Below are 21171 nucleotides of genomic sequence, written 5' to 3'. Positions count from 1 at the left end.
GACACTGTATTCTGATGGTAATGTATGTATAGTATGTATAGATGACCCTGTATTGTGATGGTAATGTAGGTATAGATGACACTGTATTCTGATGGTAATGTATGTATTGATGACACTGTATTCTGATGGTAATGTATGTATAGTATGTATAGATGACCCTGTATTCTGATGGTAATGTATGTATAGTATGTACAGATGACCCTGTATTCTGATGGTAATGTCTGTATAGTATGTATAGATGACCCTGTTTTCTGATGGTAATGTATGTATAGATGACCCTGTATTCTGATGGTAATGTATGTATAGTATGTATAGATGACCCTGTATTCTGATGGTAATGTATGTATAGTATGTATAGATGACACTGTATTCTGATGGTAATGTATGTATAGATGACCCTGTATTCTGATGGTAATGTATGTATAGTATGTATAGATGACCCTGTATTCTGATGGTATTGTATGTATAGATGACACTGTATTCTGATGGTAATGTATGTATAGATGACACTGTATTCTGATGGTAATGTATGTATAGTATGTATAGATGACCCTGTAATCTGATGTTAATGTATGTATAGATGACACTGTATTCTGATGGTAATGTATGTATAGATGACCCTGTATTCTGATGGTAATGTATGTATAGTATGTATAGATGATCCTGTAATCTGATGTTAATGTATGTATAGTATGTATAGATGGCCCTGTATTCTGATGGTAATGTATGTATAGATGACCCTGTATTCTGATGGTAATGTATGTATAGATGACCCTGTATCCTGATGGTAATGTATGTATAGTATGTATAGATGACCCTGTATTCTGATGGTAATGTATGTATAGTATGTATAGATGACCCTGTATTCTGATGGTAATGTGTATAGATGACCCTGTATTCTGATGGTAATGTATGTATAGATGACCCTGTATTCTGATGGTAATGTATGTATAGTATGTATAGATGACCCTGTATTCTGATGGTATAGTATGTATAGATGACGCTGTATTCTGATGGTAATGTATGTATAGATGACACTGTATTCTGACGATAATGTATGTATAGATGACACTGTATTCTGACGGTAATGTATGTATAGATGACACTGTATTCTGATGGTAATGTATGTATAGTATGTATAGATGACCCTGTATTCTGATGGTAATGTATGTATAGATGACCCTGTAGTCTGATGGTAATGTATGTATAGATGACACTGTATTCTGATGGTAATGTATGTATAGATGACACTGTATTCTGATGGTAATGTATGTATAGTATGTATAGATGACCCTGTATTCTGATGGTAATGTATGTATAGTATGTATAGATGACACTGTATTCTGATGGTAATGTATGTATAGATGACACTGTATTCGGATGGTAATGTATGTATAGTATGTATAGATGACCCTGTATTCTGATGGTAATGTATGTACAGTATGTACAGATGACCCTGTATTCTGATGGTAATGTATGTATAGTATGTATAGATGACCCTGTGTTCTGATGGTAATGTATGTATAGTATGTATAGACGACCCTGTATTCTGATGATAATGTATGTATAGATGACACTGTATTCTGATGGTAATGTATGTATAGTATGTATAGATGACCCTGTATTCTGATGGTAATGTATGTACAGTATGTATAGATGACCCTGTATTCTGATGGTAATGTATGTATAGATGACACTGTATTCTGATGGTATAGTATGTACAGTATATATAGATGACCCTGTATTCTGATGGAAATGTATGTACAGTATATATAGATGACCCTGTATTCTGATGGTAATGTATGTATAGATGACCCTGTATTCTGATGGTAATGTGTGTATAGTATGTATAGATGACCCTGTATTCTGATGGTAATGTATGTACAGTATATATAGATGACCCTTTATTCTGATGGTAATGTATGTATAGATGACCCTGTATTCTGATGGTAATGTATGTATAGATGACACTGTATTCTGATGGTATAGTATGTATAGATGACCCTGTATTCTGATGGTAATGTATGTATAGTATGTATAGATGACCCTGTATTCTGATGGTAATGTATGTATAGTATGTATAGATGACACTGTATTCTGATGGTAATGTATGTATAGTATGTATAGATGACCCTGTATTCTGACGGTAATGTATGTATAGTATGTATAGATGACCCTTTATTCTGATGGTAATGTATGTATAGTATGTATAGATGACCCTGTATTCTGATGGTAATGTATGTATAGTATGTATAGATGACCCTGTATTCTGACGGTAATGTATGTATAGTATGTATAGATGACCCTGTATTCTGATGGTAATGTATGTATAGTATGTATAGATGACCCTGTATTCTGATGGTAATGTATGTATAGATGACCCTGTATTCTGATGGTAATGTATGTATAGATGACCCTGTATTCTGATGGTAATGTATGTATAGTATGTATAGATGACCCTGTATTCTTCTATTACTAATGGGTTGATATCTTTTTTCCTCAGAGGAAGCTGAAGAAGGAAGTGTCTGCTCAGACTACATACCTGAACATAAGGCTAGGAGAGAAGAGAGTTCCTCAGAGAGTCCAGTATCCAGTCACCGGAAGGTTCTGACGCTGACCTTCCTAAGGCTGTGCGTGCACGACTTTTGTGCACTATGTAGGGAATAGGGTGCCATCTGGGACTTAGCCGATTGGCTCTTCAATCAATCTACTGACGCATTCAACGGCTCGAACGGCTTCACGATGCATTGGAACGGCTTCATACTGCATTGGAACGGCTTCATACTGCATTAGAATGGCTTCATACTGCATTAGAATGGCTTCATACTGCATTAGAACGGCTTCACGATGCATTGGAATGGCTTCATACTGCATTGGAATGGCTTCATACTGCATTAGAACGGCTTCACGATGCATTAGAACGGCTTCACGATGCATTAGAACGGCTTCACGATGCATTGGAATGGCTTCATACTGCATTGGAATGGCTTCCTACTGCATTATAATGGCTTCATACTGTATTAGAATGGCTTCATACTGCATTAGAATGGCTTCATACTGCATTAGAACGGCTTCACGATGCATTGGAATGGCTTCATACTGCATTGGAATGGCTTCATACTGTATTAGAATGGCTTCATACTGCATTAGAATGGCTTCATACTGCATTAGAACGGCTTCACGATGCATTGGAATGGCTTCATACTGCATTGGAATGGCTTCATACTGCATTAGAATGGCTTCATACTGCATTGGAACGGCTTCATACTGCATTAGAATGGCTTCATACTGTATTATAATGGCTTCATACTGCATTAGAATGGCTTCATACTGCATTAGAATGGCTTCATACTGCATTAGAATGGCTTCATACTGTATTAGAATTGCTTCATACTGCATTAGAATGGTTTCATACTGCATTAGAATGGCTTCATACTGCATTAGAATGGCTTCATACCACATTAGAATGGCTTCATACTGCATTAGAATAGCTTCATACTGCATTAGAATGGCTTCATACTGCATTAGAATGGCTTCATACTGCATTAGAATGGCTTCATACTGCATTGGAATGGCTTCATACTGCATTGGAACGGCTTCATACTGCATTAGAATGGCTTCATACTGCATTAGAATGGCTTCATACTGCATTAGAACGGCTTCACGATGCATTTGAATGGCTTCATACTGCATTGGAATGGCTTCATACTGCATTAGAACGGCTTCACGATGCATTAGAACGGCTTCACGATGCATTAGAACGGCTTCACGATGCATTGGAATGGCTTCATACTGCATTGGAATGGCTTCCTACTGCATTATAATGGCTTCATACTGTATTAGAATGGCTTCATACTGCATTAGAATGGCTTCATACTGCATTAGAACGGCTTCACGATGCATTGGAATGGCTTCATACTGCATTGGAATGGCTTCATACTGTATTAGAATGGCTTCATACTGCATTAGAATGGCTTCATACTGCATTAGAACGGCTTCACGATGCATTGGAATGGCTTCATACTGCATTGGAATGGCTTCATACTGCATTAGAATGGCTTCATACTGCATTGGAACGGCTTCATACTGCATTAGAATGGCTTCATACTGTATTATAATGGCTTCATACTGCATTAGAATGGCTTCATACTGCATTAGAATGGCTTCATACTGCATTAGAATGGCTTCATACTGTATTAGAATTGCTTCATACTGCATTAGAATGGTTTCATACTGCATTAGAATGGCTTCATACTGCATTAGAATGGCTTCATACCACATTAGAATGGCTTCATACTGCATTAGAATAGCTTCATACTGCATTAGAATGGCTTCATACTGCATTAGAATGGCTTCATACTGCATTAGAATGGCTTCATACTGCATTGGAATGGCTTCATACTGCATTAGAATGGCTTCATACTGCATTAGAATGGCTTCATACTGCATTAGAATGGCTTCATACTGCATTGGAACGGCTTCAGAGTACATTATTCTTACAGACTTTAAGTAAAGTTTTACCAATCAGGATGTTTGTATTAAAGAGTGTTCACCGACACTGTATAATCTCTGTGTTGTTCCATAACAATGACTCCCTCCCTATTGGTTAATGCTTTGTACGAAGCTGTTTGTGTTTGAAAAGTAAAGGAAGGAGAAAGTTCATGTGAGTTTCACTTCGTACCCTCACGTTAGGCCCTCACCACACGTTCTTCCTGACATGCCAGGGCTCACGCTCAAATGGCACCCTATTCCCTATGTAGTGCACTACTGTTGACCAGGGTGCATATGGGCTCTGGTCTAAAGTAGTGCACTATAATATAGGGAATAGGGTGCCATTTGGGACCCCTCCGAGACATTTTCACACCTATTCTAGGAAATCAAAGATCATGTCTACTGCGTATCACTGAGCAGTTTCACACAACCTCACATACTGTAAGCACACATAAATATTGAGTGATGGATGGTAAATATGTGGATAATCCCTCCATTAAAATGGCACTCTGTTCCATAAATAGGGCCCTACTTTTATCCAGGGCCCATAAGGGAATAGGGTCCCATTTCAGACAAACCCCTATTTCTGACAGTTGTGGCTGCTTTGCGTGATGTATTGTTGTCTCTACCTTCTTGCCCTTTGTGCTGTTGTCTGGGCCCAATAATGTTTGTTCCATGTTTTTGTGCTGCTACCATGTTGTATTGCTGCCATGTTGTTGTCATGTGGTGTTGCTACCGTGCTGTGTTGTCATGTGGTGTTGCTACCATGCTGTGTTGTCATGTTGTGTTGCTACCGTGCTGTGTTGTCATGTGGTGTTGCTACCGTGCTGTGTTGTCATGTGGTGTTGCTACCGTGCTGTGTTGTCATGTGGTGTTGCTACCGTGCTGTGTTGTCATGTGGTGTTGCTACCATGCTGTGTTGTCATGTTGTGTTGCTACCGTGCTGTGTTGTCATGTGGTGTTGCTACCGTGCTGTGTTGTCATGTGGTGTTGCTACCGTGCTGTGTTGTCATGTGGTGTTGCTACCGTGCTGTGTTGTCATGTGGTGTTGCTACCGTGCTGTGTTGTCATGTTGTGTTGCTACCGTGCTGTGTTGTCATGTTGTGTTGCTACCGTGCTGTGTTGTCGTCTCTGTATGTAGTGTTGTGGTGTCTTAGGTCTCTCTGTATGTAGTGTTGTGGTGTCTCTCTTTATGTAGTGTTGTGGTGTCTCTCTTTATGTAGTGTTGTCTTAGGTCTCTCTTTATGTAGTGTTGTGGTGTCTCTCTTTATGTAGTGTTGTGGTGTCTCTCTTTATGTAGTGTTGTGGTGTCTCTCTTTATGTAGTGTTGTGGTGTCTCTCTTTATGTAGTGTTGTGTTGTCTCTCTTTATGTAGTGCTGTGGTGTCTCTCTTTATGTAGTGTTGTGGTGTCTTAGGTCTCTCTGTATGTAGTGTTGTGGTGTCTCTCTTTATGTAGTGTTGTGGTGTCTCTCTTTATGTAGTGTTGTGGTGTCTCTCTTTATGTAGTGTTGTGGTGTCTCTCTTTATGTAGTGTTGTGTTGTCTCTCTTTATGTAGTGTTGTGGTGTCTCTCTTTATGTAGTGTTGTGGTGTCTTAGGTCTCTCTGTATGTAGTGTTGTGGTGTCTCTCTTTATGTAGTGTTGTGGTGTCTCTCTTTATGTAGTGTTGTGGTGTCTTAGGACTCTCTTTATGTAGTGTTGTGGTGTCTTAGGTCTCTCTTTATGTAGTGTTGTGGTGTCTTAGGTCTCTCTGTATGTAGTGTTGTGGTGTCTTAGGTCTCTCTTTATGTAGTGTTGTGGTGTCTTAGGACTCTCTTTATGTAATGTTATGGTGTCTTAGGTCTCTCTTTATGTAGTGTTGTGGTGTCTTAGGTCTCCCTTTATGTAGTGTTGTGGTGTCTTAGGTCTCTCTTTATGTAGTGTTGTGGTGTCTTAGGTCTCTCTGTATGTAGTGTTGTGGTGTCTCTCTTTATGTAATGTTGTAGTATCTCTCTTTATGTAGTGTTGTGGTGTCTTAGGACTCTCTTTATGTAGTGTTGTAGTGTCTCTCTTTATGTAGTGTTGTGGTGTCTCTCTTTATGTAGTGTTGTGTTGTCTCTCTTTATGTAGTGTTGTGTTGTCTCTCTTTATGTAGTGTTGTGGTGTCTCTCTTTATGTAGTGTTGTGGTGTCTTAGGTCTCTCTTTATGTAGTGTTGTGTTGTCTCTCTTTATGTAGTGTTGTGGTGTCTCTCTTTATGTAGTGTTGTGGTGTCTCTCTTTATGTAGTGTTGTGGGGTCTCTCTTTATGTAGTGTTGTGGTGTCTTAGGACTCTCTTTATGTAGTGTTGTGGTGTCTTAGGTCTCTCTTTATGTAGTGTTGTGGTGTCTTAGGTCTCTCTGTATGTAGTGTTGTGGTGTCTTAGGTCTCTCTTTATGTAGTGTTGTGGTGTCTTAGGTCTCTCTGTATGTAGTGTTGTGGTGTCTTAGGTCTCTCTTTATGTAGTGTTGTGGTGTCTTAGGTCTCTCTGTATGTAGTGTTGTGGTGTCTTAGGTCTCTCTTTATGTAGTGTTGTGGTGTCTTAGGACTCTCTTTATGTAATGTTATGGTGTCTTAGGTCTCTCTTTATGTAGTGTTGTGGTGTCTTAGGACTCTCTTTATGTAGTGTTGTGGTGTCTTAGGTCTCCCTTTATGTAGTGTTGTGGTGTCTTAGGACTCTCTTTATGTAGTGTTGTGGTGTCTTAGGTCTCCCTTTATGTAGTGTTGTGGTGTATTAGGTCTCTCTGTATGTAGTGTTGTGGTGTCTCTCTTTATGTAGTGTAGTGTTGTCTCTCTTTATGTAGTGTTGTGGTGTCTTAGGTCTCCCTTTATGTAGTGTTGTGGTGTCTTAGGTCTCTCTGTATGTAGTGTTGTGGTGTCTTAGGTCTCTCTGTATGTAGTGTTGTAGTGTCTCTCCTTATGTAGTGTAGTGTTGTCTCTCTTTATGTAGTGTTGTCTTAGGTCTCTCTTTATGTAGTGTTGTAGTGTCTCTCTTTATGTAGTGTAGTGGTGTCTCTCTTTATGTAGTGTTGTCTTAGGTCTCTCTGTATGTAGTGTAGTGTTGTCTTAGGTCTCTCTTTATGTAGTGTTGTAGTGTCTCTCTTTATGTAGTGTAGTGGTGTCTCTCTTTATGTAGTGTTGTCTTAGGTCTCTCTTTATGTAGTGTTGTAGTGTCTCTCTTTATGTAGTGTAGTGGTGTCTCTCTTTATGTAGTGTTGTCTTAGGTCTCTCTGTATGTAGTGTTGTGGTGTCTTAGGTCTCTCTTTATGTAGTGTTGTAGTGTCTCTCTTTATGTAGTGTAGTGTTGTCTCTCTTTATGTAGTGTTGTCTTAGGTCTCTCTTTATGTAGTGTTGTAGTGTCTCTCTTTATGTAGTGTTGTGGTGTCTCTCTTTATGTAGTGTTGTGTTGTATTAGGTCTCTCTTTATGTAGTGTTGTCTCTCTTTATGTAGTGTTGTGTTGTCTCTCTTTATGTAGTGTTGTGGTGTCTCTCTTTATGTAGTGTTGTGTCGTCTCTCTTTATGTAGTGTTGTGGTGTCTCTCTTTATGTAGTGTTGTGGTGTCTCTCTTTATGTAGTGTTGTGGTGTCTCTCTTTATGTAGTGTTGTGGTGTCTCTCTTTATGTAGTGTTGTGGTGTCTCTCTTTATGTAGTGTTGTGGTGTCTCTCTTTATGTAGTGTTGTGGTGTCTCTCTTTATGTAGTGTTGTGGTGTCTCTCTTTATGTAGTGTTGTGTTGTCTCTCTTTATGTAGTGTTGTGGTGTCTCTCTTTATGTAGTGTTGTGGTGTCTCTCTGTATGTAGTGTTGTGTCGTCTCTCTTTATGTAGTGTTGTGGTGTCTCTCTTTATGTAGTGTTGTAGTGTCTCTCTTTATGTAGTGTTGTGTTGTCTTTATGTAGTGTTGTGTTGTCTTTATGTAGTGTTGTGTTGTCTTTATGTAATGTTGTGGTGTCTCTCTTTATGTAGTGTTGTGTTGTCTCTCTTTATGCAGTGTTGTGTTGTCTTTATGTAGTGTTGTGTTGTCTTTATGTAGTGTTGTGTTGTCTTTATGTAATGTTGTGGTGTCTCTCTTTATGTAGTGTTGGGTTGTCTCTCTTTATGTAGTGTTGTGTTGTCTTTATGTAGTGTTGTGTTTTGTCCTATATTTGTATTTTCAATCCCAGACCCGTCCCCCCCCCGTCCCCGTCCCCACAGGAGGCCTTTTGGTAGGCCGTCTTTGTAAATAAGAATTTGTAATTAAATGACTTGCCTCGTTAAATAAAGGTTAAATTAAATATCTACCACAATAGAGGTGTAACCCCGATCGTCCATCGTTGGTTTTGAGTATTATCACTGCAGCACCAAATATGTTCCCATCAACACTGATGACGTCAAAAAAAAGGTCAAATCTCACTAATCAGCGTTTTCATTATGACTAATCGTTTCATTGGGCGTTTTTTTCTCTCTCTCTTTTATATTCACTTTGCATATTTTCCGTTGTTATTGGAACCTATTTTAGCAGAATAGTGAACTGTATAGGCTACTCGACTGGGTGGTTTTGGGATTACTGGTACTGAGGTACATACGGGCTGTCTATGGCGTATGTATCAGAGCACCATCTCTAACTCTTTCCGAAACACTTGGTTATATAAAAGTCTGACAAGATTAGTTTTGGAGGAACATTTCTTCTCGTCATCATGAGTCTCAGCCTGTTGACATTTCTCTGTCTCAGTCTTTACCTCCCAGTGTGGAATGGTGAGTTCTTTTCAAATATCACACATTCCTTTAAGGACTAGATTTAGTCAATGCAGAGTTAGTTGTTAGTTTTATTGTGTTGTTGAGACCTCAGGTGTTATGAGGTGGACCCCTGTTTCTGGATAATGTGGAGCTGTATAAGATACAAGCTCAGCAACAGCAGTGAGTGAATCTGACCTTTCCCCTCTCTCTCTCTCTCTCTCTCCCTCTTTCTGCTGCTCTCTACCTCTCTCTGTCCACCTCTCTCCCGCTCTCTCCCGCCTCTCTCCCCAGCGCTGAGGGTCACCCAGCCCTACCGTGTGGTCGGTTTTCGTGGTGAGGTGGAGCTGTTCTGCTCCTACCACCACACAGGGAGACATGAACCGGAGGAGCTAAGGGTCACTCTGTACCGGGGGGCGTACAGGGAGGGGAAGCAGGAGGTGTGCACCTCCTCCTTCACCCACAACCAGACATCCTTCCAGGTGGAGGGAGTGGGGGAGGTGCGTTGTCGGGGCCAGTTAGGGCCAGGCAGGGTGAACCTGACTATTTCTGGTCTCCAGGGTAACGACACTGACCTGTACTACTGTGGCATAGAGGTCATGTACCCTCCGCCATACCTCAGGAGGTTTGGAAATGGTACTCTTCTCTTCATACCAGGTAAGTCTGTATACTAATGTATACTGAGATAATACATTCTTAGGCGTATAACTGTGGGACTGTGTATGAAGCTGTAACGTGGACTATGAAGTTGATGGGAGATTTGGGGGAAAATTCTAGTAACAGGTGTATATTTTATGTTAGGGTTCAGTGAAAGAAACGGATTAGTTTAAATCTCTGAATTCCTTAATAACCTTCTACTACAGGATAACACAGAGTGTTTCCTGGTTGTCTGAAACAAATCTACTTGGAAACAAGCGTATACACCTCACACACATGGTTATAGGCTTAACAAAAAGAAGACACCTGTACCATGTCAGATATAGAGTTGAAATGTGTTACATTTGGAGTTTGCATCCCAATATCACACTTTATATACATCACAGAAGACTGAAATATAACAAAACCGTTTAACGTAGAAACACCAGATTTTCGGCATTAAAAAAACAAAAACATGATTAATTATGATAAATATGAATAACGTTCCACCCGCGCTTTTGGTCATTGCCTGTTAGGAAAGAGCTACAGTCAATGAAACTGAGTCTATATGTGTGACCTTCTGTAGAGGAACCAGGCTGCTCGTTGCCAGAGGCCCAGAGAACAAGTGACATGGGAGAAACGTCAGTCCGACTAGCTCTAGCAGGACTGGTCGCAGCCAACATACTGATGGTCATCTCTGTTGTCGCCTTTCTCCTTTACCAGGTAAACCATTACAAACAACCTCTGCTTTCCCTTGATACTGTACACGTCTGTTTTGTCCAACATTAACCTAATAACAAAAGTTATTTTGGTTGAGAGACACTACTTGTTGATATGTTCTTTTATAGTTTTCTCCACCGAGTACAGAGCCTTCAGAAACTATTCACACCCTTTGACTTTTTTCCTAATTTCTGTTGTTACAGCCTGAATTTAAAATGGATTAAGTGTAGATGTTGTGTCACTGGCCTACCCACAATACCCCATAATGTCAAAGTGGAATTGTGTTTTTAGACATTTTTACGTAACATTTTTAAGCTGAAATGTATTGAGTCAATAAGTATTCAACCCCCGGTTTTTATGGCAAGACTAAATAAGTTCAAGAGTAAACATTTGCTTATCAAAGTCACATAATAAGTTGCATGGACTCACTATGTGTGCAATAATAGTGTTTAACATCTCTGTGCCCCACACATACAACTATTTGTAAGGTCCCTCAGTTGAGCAGTGAATTTCAAACACAGATTTAACCACAAAGACCAGGGAGGTTTTCCGTTATGGGTATGCTTGTAATCGTTAAGGACCGGGGAGTTTTTTCAGGATAAAAAAGAAACTGAATGGAGCAAAATCCCAGAGGAAAACCCGTAAGTCTGCCTTGATGAATTCACCTTTCAGCAGGACAATAACCTAAAAACACAAGGCCAAATCTACACTGGAGTTTCTTACCAAGAAGACAGTGAACGTTCCTGAGTGACTGAGTTACAGTTTTGACTTAAATCTACTTGAAAATCTATGGCAGAGACATGAAAATGGTTGTCTAGCAATGATCCAGGTGTGGAAATCTCTTAGAGACTTCACCCAGAACAACCCCCAGGTGTAATGGCTGTCAAAAGTTCTTCTACAAAGTATTGACTCAGGGGTGTGAATATGTCTATTTCGTGTTGGTTCAACGGTAATTTAATTGTAATGACATGGAAGCAATGTTGATGTAACCAGTGTGTGCCCATTAGGAAGTATGTTTGCGTTACTCTTTTAGCAGACAGTTGTGTTCTTTAGATGAATGTATAGTTTAGATGAATGTAATATAGTTTAGATGAGTGTAATATAGTTTAGATGAATGTATTGGTCATGTTGACGGTGTAATATAGTTTAGATGAATGTATTGGTCATGTTGACGGTGTAATATAGTTTAGATGAATGTATTGGTCATGTTGACGGTGTAATATAGTTTAGATGAATGTATTGGTCATGTTGACGGTGTAATATAGTTTAGATGAATGTAATATAGTTTAGATGAATGTATTGGTGTTTTGACGGTGTAATATAGTTTAGATGAATGTATTGGTCATGTTGACGGTGTAATATAGTTTAGATGAATGTATTGGTCATGTTGACGGTGTAATATAGTTTAGATGAATGTATTGGTGTTTTGAGAAGTGCAACTACATTTTGAAAAAGCATTTAGTGTTTTGCAACAGAGTTCTTCTGTGTCTTGCAGAAAAAAATCAACAACATTGTTAAAAAAAGACTTGAGAAAACCTGTAATAGATATAATAATACATTTTGACCTATTTACTGTCTAGGTTCTACAGAGGAAAAGAAGGTTTGGAGGAATAACACCGATGATTTCACAGAATGACGGAAGATTTGGTTACGGAAACTTCCAATGAAGAATTTTCATCAATTGTCTGCATCACCTCCAATCCCCCATAGATTTTTTGCAAATATATATATATATATACATACATACATACATACATACATGATCATTACACAGGTGCACTTTGTGCTGGGAAAAATAAAAGGACACTAAAATGTGCCGTTTAGTCACACAACACAATGCCACAGAAGTCTCAAGTTTTGACGGATGAGTGTAGGATTGTCCACCAGACCTGTTGCCAGAGAATGTAATGTTAATTTCTCTACCATAAGCCGCCTCCAACATCGTTCTAAAGAATTTGGCAGTACGTCCAACCGGCCTCACAACCGCAGACCACATTTAACTATGCCAGCCCAAGACTTTCTGATTGGCGGGCCTGGCTCCCGAGTGGGTGGGCCTATGTCTTCCCAGGCCCACTCTTGGCTGCACCCCTGCCCAGTCATGCGAAATCCATAGATTAGGGCCTAATTAATTAATTTAAATTGACTGATTTCCTTATATGAACTGTAACTCAGTAAATCATTGATAAAAAAAAACATATATTTCACCTATATTTAACGATGAAATTTGTTGCGTTTATATATTTTTTTAACTATAGTTAATAAACCAAGTCAAACCTCTCTGACAATACCAGCCAGTTTTCAGTTTCCCCCTCCCTACTCAGACCACTCCCAGACAGTCAGTTTCCCCCTCCCTACTCAGACCACTCCCAGACAGTCAGTTTCCCCCTCCCTACTCAGACCACTCCCAGACAGTCAGTTTCCCCCTCCCTACTCAGACCACTCCCAGACAGTCAGTTTCCCCCTCCCTACTCAGACCACTCCCAGACAGTCAGTTTCCCCCTCCCTACTCAGACCACTCCCAGACAGTCCCAGACAGTCCCAGACAGTCCCAGACAGTCCAAAATTCTTGCTTGAGAAATTGTTCTTAGCTAAGAAGCTATATTTGTTTCTTTTTGACAGTTTAGACAATAGAAACAAATCATAAGGTACTCAATTGTTACCCAGAAATAATTAGATAAAAACATCTGCATTGGACCTTGGATACCAGCTGTAAGTGTTCTACAGGTTAGAGATTTGGAATGAGATTTGGAATGAGATTTGGAGTTGGATTTAGATTTAGAATGTGATTTCGAATGTGATTTCGAATGAGATTTCGAATGTGATCAATGGTTTGAAAACTTTTCATGATTCCTTTCTGTCTTAGTCAATAGGATTTTTTATGATGTTAAATAAATGTTTCTATTATTGTGATCTCTAGAGATAGGGTCTCTGTATTATCATGGGGTGGAAGGTAGCCTAGTAACCATAAGGACTAGTAACCGAAAGGTTGCAAGATCGAATCCCCGAGCTGACAAGGTAAAAATCTGTTGTCCTGCCCCAGTTAACCCAATGTTCCCCGGTAGGCACTGTTCCCCGGTAGGCACTGTTCCCCGGTAGGCCATCATTGAAAATAAGAATTTGTTCTTATTAACTGATTTGCCTAGTTAAATAAAGGAAAAATTAAAAAATCAAAAATCAGAGAGGATTGGTGTTGGAATAACTCGATCTATGAGGTTAGGGTTCATCATAAGGGTAGCAGTGTGGTTAAGGTAAGGTTTACATTTTAAGAAGATACATACTTCTCATTTAACTAGGCAAGTAAATTGAGAACTAATTCTTATTTACAATGACGGCCTACCGGGGAACAGTGCCTACCGGGGAACTGCCTTGTTGCAGAATGCCAGATTTTTACCTTGTCAGCTCAGGGATTTGATCTCACAACTTTTCAGTTACGGGCCCACTAGGCTACCTGTCGCCCCGGGGTTTATGACTATTGTGGCTGGGTTAACTATTGACAACCCTCTTGTTCATTTAAGGGTTAAATAAATTACCCTTATTATACTGCTCAGTTTATACAGTTGCCCCCCATCCCACCCTTCCCCAGAACACGTGTAAATATTGGACTATAAATTGTGCCTTCCTGTATTATACTGATGCTAAAATTTTTATTCTACTATTCTACTGAGACATTTACTTTGTGTAGCCTGGTCCCAGATCTGTAGTCTCCTCCTATAGCCTGGTTCCAGATCTGTTGTCTCCTTCTATAGCCTGGTTCCAGATCTGTTGTCTCCTCCTATAGCCTGGTCCCAGATCTGTAGTCTCCACCTATAGCCTGGTTCCAGATCTGTGGTCTCCTCCTATAGCCTGGTCCCAGATCTGTAGTCTCCTCCTATAGCCTGGTCCCAGATCTGTGGTCTCCTCCTATAGCCTGGTCCCAGATCTGTTGTCTCCTCCTGTAGCCAGAGTCTGAACGCTCTGAATGAACTGATATGATCTAAACTTTTTTTTTATTCACACATATTTTATTAAACATGTTTGTTATTGTGTGCTGAATTATATTGTTTTGTACACGTATGTTTTGTTATTCTGTTTTTATTGTAATGTATACAGGGCTCTCTTGTTCTTACCTTTTATTGGTTCTTATTGCTGTTGATATGTCCAGAAGGAACCTGAATGTAAGCATTTAGTTGGACATCCGTACACTGTACATATGACTGATAAAACGTGAAAACTTAAAAGCACCTTGGAATGATTCAAGAAGAAACGTTAAGGCTGTTCTGGAGTGGCCAGCGTTGAGTCCAGATCGGTATCACATCCATACCCTCCCACGAGATCTGAAAACAGCAGTTGCACCTTGAAAACATTGAATAATTAGAGCAGTTTGCTGCCTAATTAGCAGTAGAAAGGTGCTCACTGATGGCTTCAAGAAGCACTTGTCTGCAGTTATCTTGACCATGTGCAACCAAGCACTAGCTCCGAGGTGCCAATAATTTTGTCCATGCCATTTTTCTTTAAGTTTACAATTTTAATTTAGAAAATAAGGTTTAAAAAAAGAAGTGTTTTTTCAATTTCAATTAATTTCTTTGAAGAAATAGGGAATAATTTAAGAAAGGTGCAAGGGTGCCAATATACATGGCTGCAACTGTATCTGCATTTGAACAATATTTAACTTTGAGAGTCTATTGACACACCTGTACAATTTAATTCTACAAAAATCCCCATCAAAATGTGTCTGTTTTGGGCCTCCCTCACAGTGGTTAAGGGCGCTGTACTGCAGCGCCAGCTGTGTCACCAGAGACTCTGGGTTCGCGCCCAGGCTCTGTCGTAACCGGCCGCGACCGGGAGGTCCGTGGGGCGACGCACAATTGGCCTACCTAGCGTCGTCCGGGTTAGGGAGGGTTTGGCCGGTAGGGATATCCTTGTCTCATCGCGCACCAGCGACTCCTGTGGCGGGCCAGCCACAGTGCGCGCTAGCCAAGATTGCCAGGTGCACAGTGTTTCCTCCGTGCGGCTGGCTTCCAGGTTGGATGCGCACTGTGTTAAGAAGCAGTGCGGCTTGGTTGGGTTGTGTATCGGAGGACGCATGACTTTCAACCTTCGTCTCTCCCGAGCCCGTACGGGAGTTGTAGAGATGAGACAAGATAGTAGCTACTAACAATTGGAGACCATGAAATTGGGGAGAAAAAGGGGTCAAATTTAAAATAAAATAAAAAATGTGTCTGTTTAAGATAGAGATATGTATTTTTTGAATGGGCTCAGTCTCAATCCACCACAATCTCCTGTGTCTGCGTAAGTGGCTGCAAGGGAGTCAGGCGCAGGAGAGCAGGTGTTAGGTAGCACACGGAGCCTTTTATTCAGGCGAACCAAAAGCACATGGCACAATGAACACGAAATACAAAACAGGTAAACATAATCCAGCGCAACCAGACTAACGTGCGCATACATCAAAACAGATAAACAATACCACACAAAGACATGGGGGGAAACAGAGGGTTAAATACACAACACACAACCAGACTAACGTGTGTATACATCAAACAGATAAACAATACCACACAAAGACATGGGGGGAAACAGAGGGTTAAATACACAACACATATGAGGGACAATGAGAACCAGGTGTGTGGAAAAACGAGACAAAGCAAATGGAAAATGGATCAGCGATGGCTAGAAGGCCGGTGACGTCGCCCGCCGAACACCGCCCGAACAAGGAGAGGCATTGACTTCGGCCGAAGTCGTGACAATGGGCTCTGTCTCAATCCACCAAAATCGCCCTATGTCGGTCTTCCACTTCTACGGTGGAAAGTGGTTTGGCCTAGACTCTCACGAACACGATGGTGTTCTCCGTTTTGCTCTACGACCCCCACAAGCCACCCGGGACTAGTCTGAAGCCAGTACCGTCTCCCCAGGACCAGTCTGAAGGTAACCCAGTACCGTCTCCCCAGGACCAGTCTGAAGGTAACCCAGTACCGTCTCCCCAGGACCAGTCTGAAGGTAACCCAGTACCGTCTCCCCAGGACCAGTCTGAAGGTAACCCAGTACCGTCTCCCCAGGACCAGTCTGAAGGTAACCCAGTACCGTCTCCCCAGGACCAGTCTGAAGGTAACCCAGTACCGTCTCCCCAGGACCAGTCTGAAGGTAACCCAGTACCGTCTCCCCAGGACCAGTCTGAAGGTAACCCAGTACCGTCTCCCCAGGACCAGTCTGAAGGTAACCCAGTACCGTCTCCCCAGGACCAGTCTGAAGGTAACCCAGTACCGTCTCCCCAGGACCAGTCTGAAGGTAACCCAGTACCGTCTCCCCAGGACCAGTCTGAAGGTAACCCAGTACCGTCTCCCCAGGACCAGTCTGAAGGTAACCCAGTACCGTCTCCCCAGGACCAGTCTGAAGGTAACCCAGTACCGTCTCCCCAGGACCAGTCTGAAGGTAACCCAGTACCGTCTCCCCAGGACCAGTCTGAAGGTAACCCAGTACCGTCTCCCCAGGACCAGTCTGAAGGTAACCCAGTACCGTCTCCCCAGGACCAGTCTGAAGGTAACCCAGTACCGTCTCCCCAGGACCAGTCTGAAGGTAACCCAGTACCGTCTCCCCAGGACCAGTCTGAAGGTAACCCAGTACCGTCTCCCCAGGACCAGTCTGAAGGTAACCCAGTACCGTCTCCCCAGGACCAGTCTGAAGGTAACCCAGTACCGTCTCCCCAGGACCAGTCTGAAGGTAACCCAGTACCGTCTCCCCAGGACCAGTCTGAAGGTAACCCAGTACCGTCTCCCCAGGACCAGTCTGAAGGTAACCCAGTACCGTCTCCCCAGGACCAGTCTGAAGGTAACCCAGTACCGTCTCCCCAGGACCAGTCTGAAGGTAACCCAGTACCGTCTCCCCAGGACCAGTCTGAAGGTAACCCAGTACCGTCTCCCCAGGACCAGTCTGAAGGTAACCCAGTACCGTCTCCCCAGGACCAGTCTGAAGGTAACCCAGTACCGTCTCCCCAGGACCAGTCTGAAGGTAACCCAGTACCGTCTCCCCAGGACCAGTCTGAAGGTAACCCAGTACCGTCTCCCCAGGACCAGTCTGAAGGTAACCCAGTACCGTCTCCCCAGGACCAGTCTGAAGGTAACCCAGTACCGTCTCCCCAGGACCAGTCTGAAGGTAACCCAGTACCGTCTCCCCAGGACCAGTCTGAAGGTAACCCAGTACCGTCTCCCCAGGACCAGTCTGAAGGTAACCCAGTACCGTCTCCCCAGGACCAGTCTGAAGGTAACCCAGTACCGTCTCCCCAGGACCAGTCTGAAGGTAACCCAGTACCGTCTCCCCAGGACCAGTCTGAAGGTAACCCAGTACCGTCTCCCCAGGACCAGTCTGAAGGTAACCCAGTACCGTCTCCCCAGGACCAGTCTGAAGGTAACCCAGTACCGTCTCCCCAGGACCAGTCTGAAGGTAACCCAGTACCGTCTCCCCAGGACCAGTCTGAAGGTAACCCAGTACCGTCTCCCCAGGACCAGTCTGAAGGTAACCCAGTACCGTCTCCCCAGGACCAGTCTGAAGGTAACCCAGTACCGTCTCCCCAGGACCAGTCTGAAGGTAACCCAGTACCGTCTCCCCAGGACCAGTCTGAAGGTAACCCAGTACCGTCTCCCCAGGACCAGTCTGAAGGTAACCCAGTACCGTCTCCCCAGGACCAGTCTGAAGGTAACCCAGTACCGTCTCCCCAGGACCAGTCTGAAGGTAACCCAGTACCGTCTCCCCAGGACCAGTCTGAAGGTAACCCAGTACCATCGATGTGACTTCTGTAGCGTTCAAACTGTTGAGGCTATAAACTCAGTGTTCACTGTCTTAGCCTAAGCCCTGATAATAGGCTATTGGGTACTGTCTAAAACTGTAAGGGTACAGCCTCAGTGTTCACTGTAAACACGTACAGGAAGTTGCAAGTTGAAGTTTTTCCGCTCACAAGACCTCAAATTTGTTCAGCCCTTACAAAAAAGTCCTACTGGAATCCAGCAGAATATATATCCCACAAGATTTCCGGGGCCACTTTCCTGCAGGATTCCTACAGGATCCTAGTAGTCCTCAAATAAATCCTGAAGGACTGCCTATTGGAATTGTCTTACACCAAAATGGCCCCAAAATCCTGTGGGATATCCTGTAGGTAAGAGTCCTGCAGGTAATTCCACAAGATTTGCAGGGTGGCCATTTTCCTGTAGGACAACCTGCTGGATTCCTTCCTCATTGTTCAGAGAATTTCATGTAGGACAATTCATATTCTTTCAAAATAATGGATAGATTGTACAAGACATAAATTGCATTAAAATTGTATTATCCAACAAAGCAACAGCTGACATGTTTGATTGTCCATTTCACCAGCACTGCAAAAAATATGATTCCTAGGAGAGAAATAAAAGATATTGAATAAATATGGTGAAGAGTATTTTGTAACAAGTGAGAGTAATGGTGACATCACAGGAACAGCTTATGTGTATTGGTGTGAAGGGAAACTGAGGTCTGCAATGGTAAACTGGCACACCAACAACATCTGTGAGTATCCATCTGGCACACCAACAACATCTGTGAGTATCCATCTGGCACACCAACAACATCTGTGAGTATCCATCTGGCACACCAACAACATCTGTGAGTATCCATCTGGCACACCAACAACATCTGTGAGTATCCATCTGGCACACCAACAACATCTGTGAGTATCCATCTGGCACACCAATAACATCTGTGAGTATCCATCTGGCACACCAATAACATCTGTGAGTATCCATCTGGCACACCAACAACATCTGTGAGTATCCATCTGGCACACCAACAACATCTGTGAGTATCCATCTGGCACACCAACAACATCTGTGAGTATCCATCTGGCACACCAACAACATCTGTGAGTATCCATGCGTATTAAACTTTGTTTTAAAGGGAGACATGATAGTTTGAGACTGTGTGGGGTGTTACCTTCGCTTGCACAGCTGTTCAGTGCTGCTTCTGTGTTAGTCAGTCTCACTGTTGTTTACAGGCCCTGTTAACTGGGGAGGACAGGAGAGAGATGAGAGGGGTAGAGTTCACAGGATGGAACAGCAAACAACTCTGTTTGTGTTATATGAGGAACAGTGACAGGAAGTGTATGGGGAAGTGCATGAGGGAGTGTATGGGGAGCGCTGGGGGGAGTGTATGGGGGAGTGTATGGGGAGCGCTGGGGGGAGTGTATGGGGGAGTGTACGGGGGAACGCTGGGGGGAGTATATGGGGAGCGCTGTGGGGAATGTATGGGGGAGTGTATGGGGGAACGCTGGGGGGAGTATATGGGGGAGTGTATGGGGAGCGCTGGGGGGAGTGTATGGGGGAGTGCATGAGGGAGTGTATGGGGGAGCGCTGGGGGGGTGTATGGGGGAGTGTATGAGGGAGTGCATGAGGGAGTGTATGGGGAGCGCTGGGGGGAGTGTATGGGGTAGTGTATGGGGGAGTGTATGGGGAGCGCTGGGGGGAGTGTATGGGGAGCGCTGGGGGGAGTATATGGGGGAGTGTATGGGGAGCGCTGGGGGGAGTGTATGAGGAGCACTGGGGGGAGTGTATGGGGAGTGCTGGGGGGTGTATGGGGGAGTGTATGGGGGAGTGCATGAGGGAGTGTATGGGAGCGCTGGGGGGAGTGTATGGGGAGCGCAGGGGGGAGTATATGGGGGAGTGTATGGGGAGCGCTGGGGGGAGCGTATGGGGGAGCACTGTGGGGAGTGTATGGGGGAGTGTATGGGGAGTGTATGGGGGAGTGTATGGGGGAGTGCTGGGGGAGTGTATGGGGGAGTGTATGGGGAGCGCTGGGGGGAGCGTATGGGGGAGCACTGTGGGGAGTGTATGGGGAGTGCTGGGGGGAGTGTATGGGGGAGTGTATGGGGAGCGCTGGGGGGAGTGTATGGGGGAGTGCATGAGGGAGTGTATGGGGAGCGCTGGGGGGAGTGTATGGGGGAGTGTATGGGGGAGTGCATGAGGGAGTGTATGGGGGAGCGCTGGGGGGGTGTATGGGGGAGTGTATGGGGGAGTGCATGGGAGCGCTGAGGGGAGTGTATGGGGAGCGCTGGGGGGAGTATATGGGGGAGTGTATGGGGAGCGCCATTCGGGAGCCCATTAAGTACTGTGCTTTATTTGAGTTTAACCTGCAGTTGTTGGCTCTCTTCAAAAGTAAAAAATCATATTCCTGCTTAAATTCTGACATTAAAAAAAAATAAAAAATAAAAAATGTATGGTCTTTATCTAAGATAGTGATTTAATTTTCTTTCAATTTAAATTTCTAACTCGGCAAATTTTTTTGCAGAGCTATTAGATTATCATTCCCCTAATGTACGCCTTAAAAGCGTCCCAAATGATGTCGGGGGTCGGCTTTTCTCTGTCCACATTTGTAAAGGTCTTTACTTTTTAATTGTATGTATTTATTCTCCATATTCTGTCACTATGTGTATTTTCTGGTGGTGTAATTAAGCATGATACAGGAGAATGATCTGATACCACTATATCCTATATTATTTTAACCCAGTATATTGTTTAGTGTTTGGGATGCCGAGTGGCACAGCGGTCTAAGGCACTACATCTCAGTCCTAGAGGTGTCTCTACAGACTCTGGTTCGATTCCG

At 43.0% G+C, this 21171-nt stretch overlaps 2 protein-coding genes across 2 annotated transcripts in view; both read left to right on the top strand.

Annotated features, from left to right (window-relative positions):
- Positions 1–4721, top strand: part of LOC118964336 (T-cell-specific surface glycoprotein CD28-like) — a 123220-nt gene extending 118499 nt beyond the window's left edge. The window contains exon 4 of the mRNA XM_036975350.1: positions 2504–4721. Within this exon, the coding sequence (XP_036831245.1) occupies positions 2504–2611 (108 nt within the window). The 3' untranslated portion in view covers positions 2612–4721. The remainder of the gene's footprint in view (positions 1–2503) is intronic.
- A 3963-nt stretch (positions 4722–8684) lies between these two features.
- LOC110505466 (cytotoxic T-lymphocyte protein 4-like) lies at positions 8685–12962 on the top strand. The gene is made up of 4 exons (XM_036975349.1): positions 8685–9240; positions 9514–9876; positions 10442–10578; positions 12156–12962. Exons 1-4 carry the CDS (start codon positions 9183–9185, stop codon positions 12240–12242), a joined length of 645 nt encoding a protein of 214 aa, XP_036831244.1. The 5' UTR covers positions 8685–9182; the 3' UTR covers positions 12243–12962.
- Positions 12963–21171: the final 8209 nt, after the last annotated feature.

The sequence above is a fragment of the Oncorhynchus mykiss genome, chromosome 3 (genome assembly GCF_013265735.2).
Source record: "Oncorhynchus mykiss isolate Arlee chromosome 3, USDA_OmykA_1.1, whole genome shotgun sequence".
Lineage (NCBI taxonomy): Eukaryota > Metazoa > Chordata > Actinopteri > Salmoniformes > Salmonidae > Oncorhynchus > Oncorhynchus mykiss.
The sequence above is the reverse complement of the archived record's forward strand: the minus strand, read 5'-3'. Positions and strand labels throughout refer to the sequence as shown.

What these genes read in the sequence shown, in the direction of transcription:
- LOC110505466 (XM_036975349.1), top strand. Translation starts at nt 9,183, where the DNA reads ATGAGTCTCAGCCTGTTGACATTTCTCTGTCTCAGTCTTTACCTCCCA. An exon ending in TACTCTTCTCTTCATACCAG is followed by an intron (nt 9,877 to 10,441) that starts GTAAGTCTGTAT and finishes GACCTTCTGTAG; the next exon opens with AGGAACCAGGCTGCTCGTTG. An exon ending in TCGCCTTTCTCCTTTACCAG is followed by an intron (nt 10,579 to 12,155) that starts GTAAACCATTAC and finishes TTTACTGTCTAG; the next exon opens with GTTCTACAGAGGAAAAGAAG.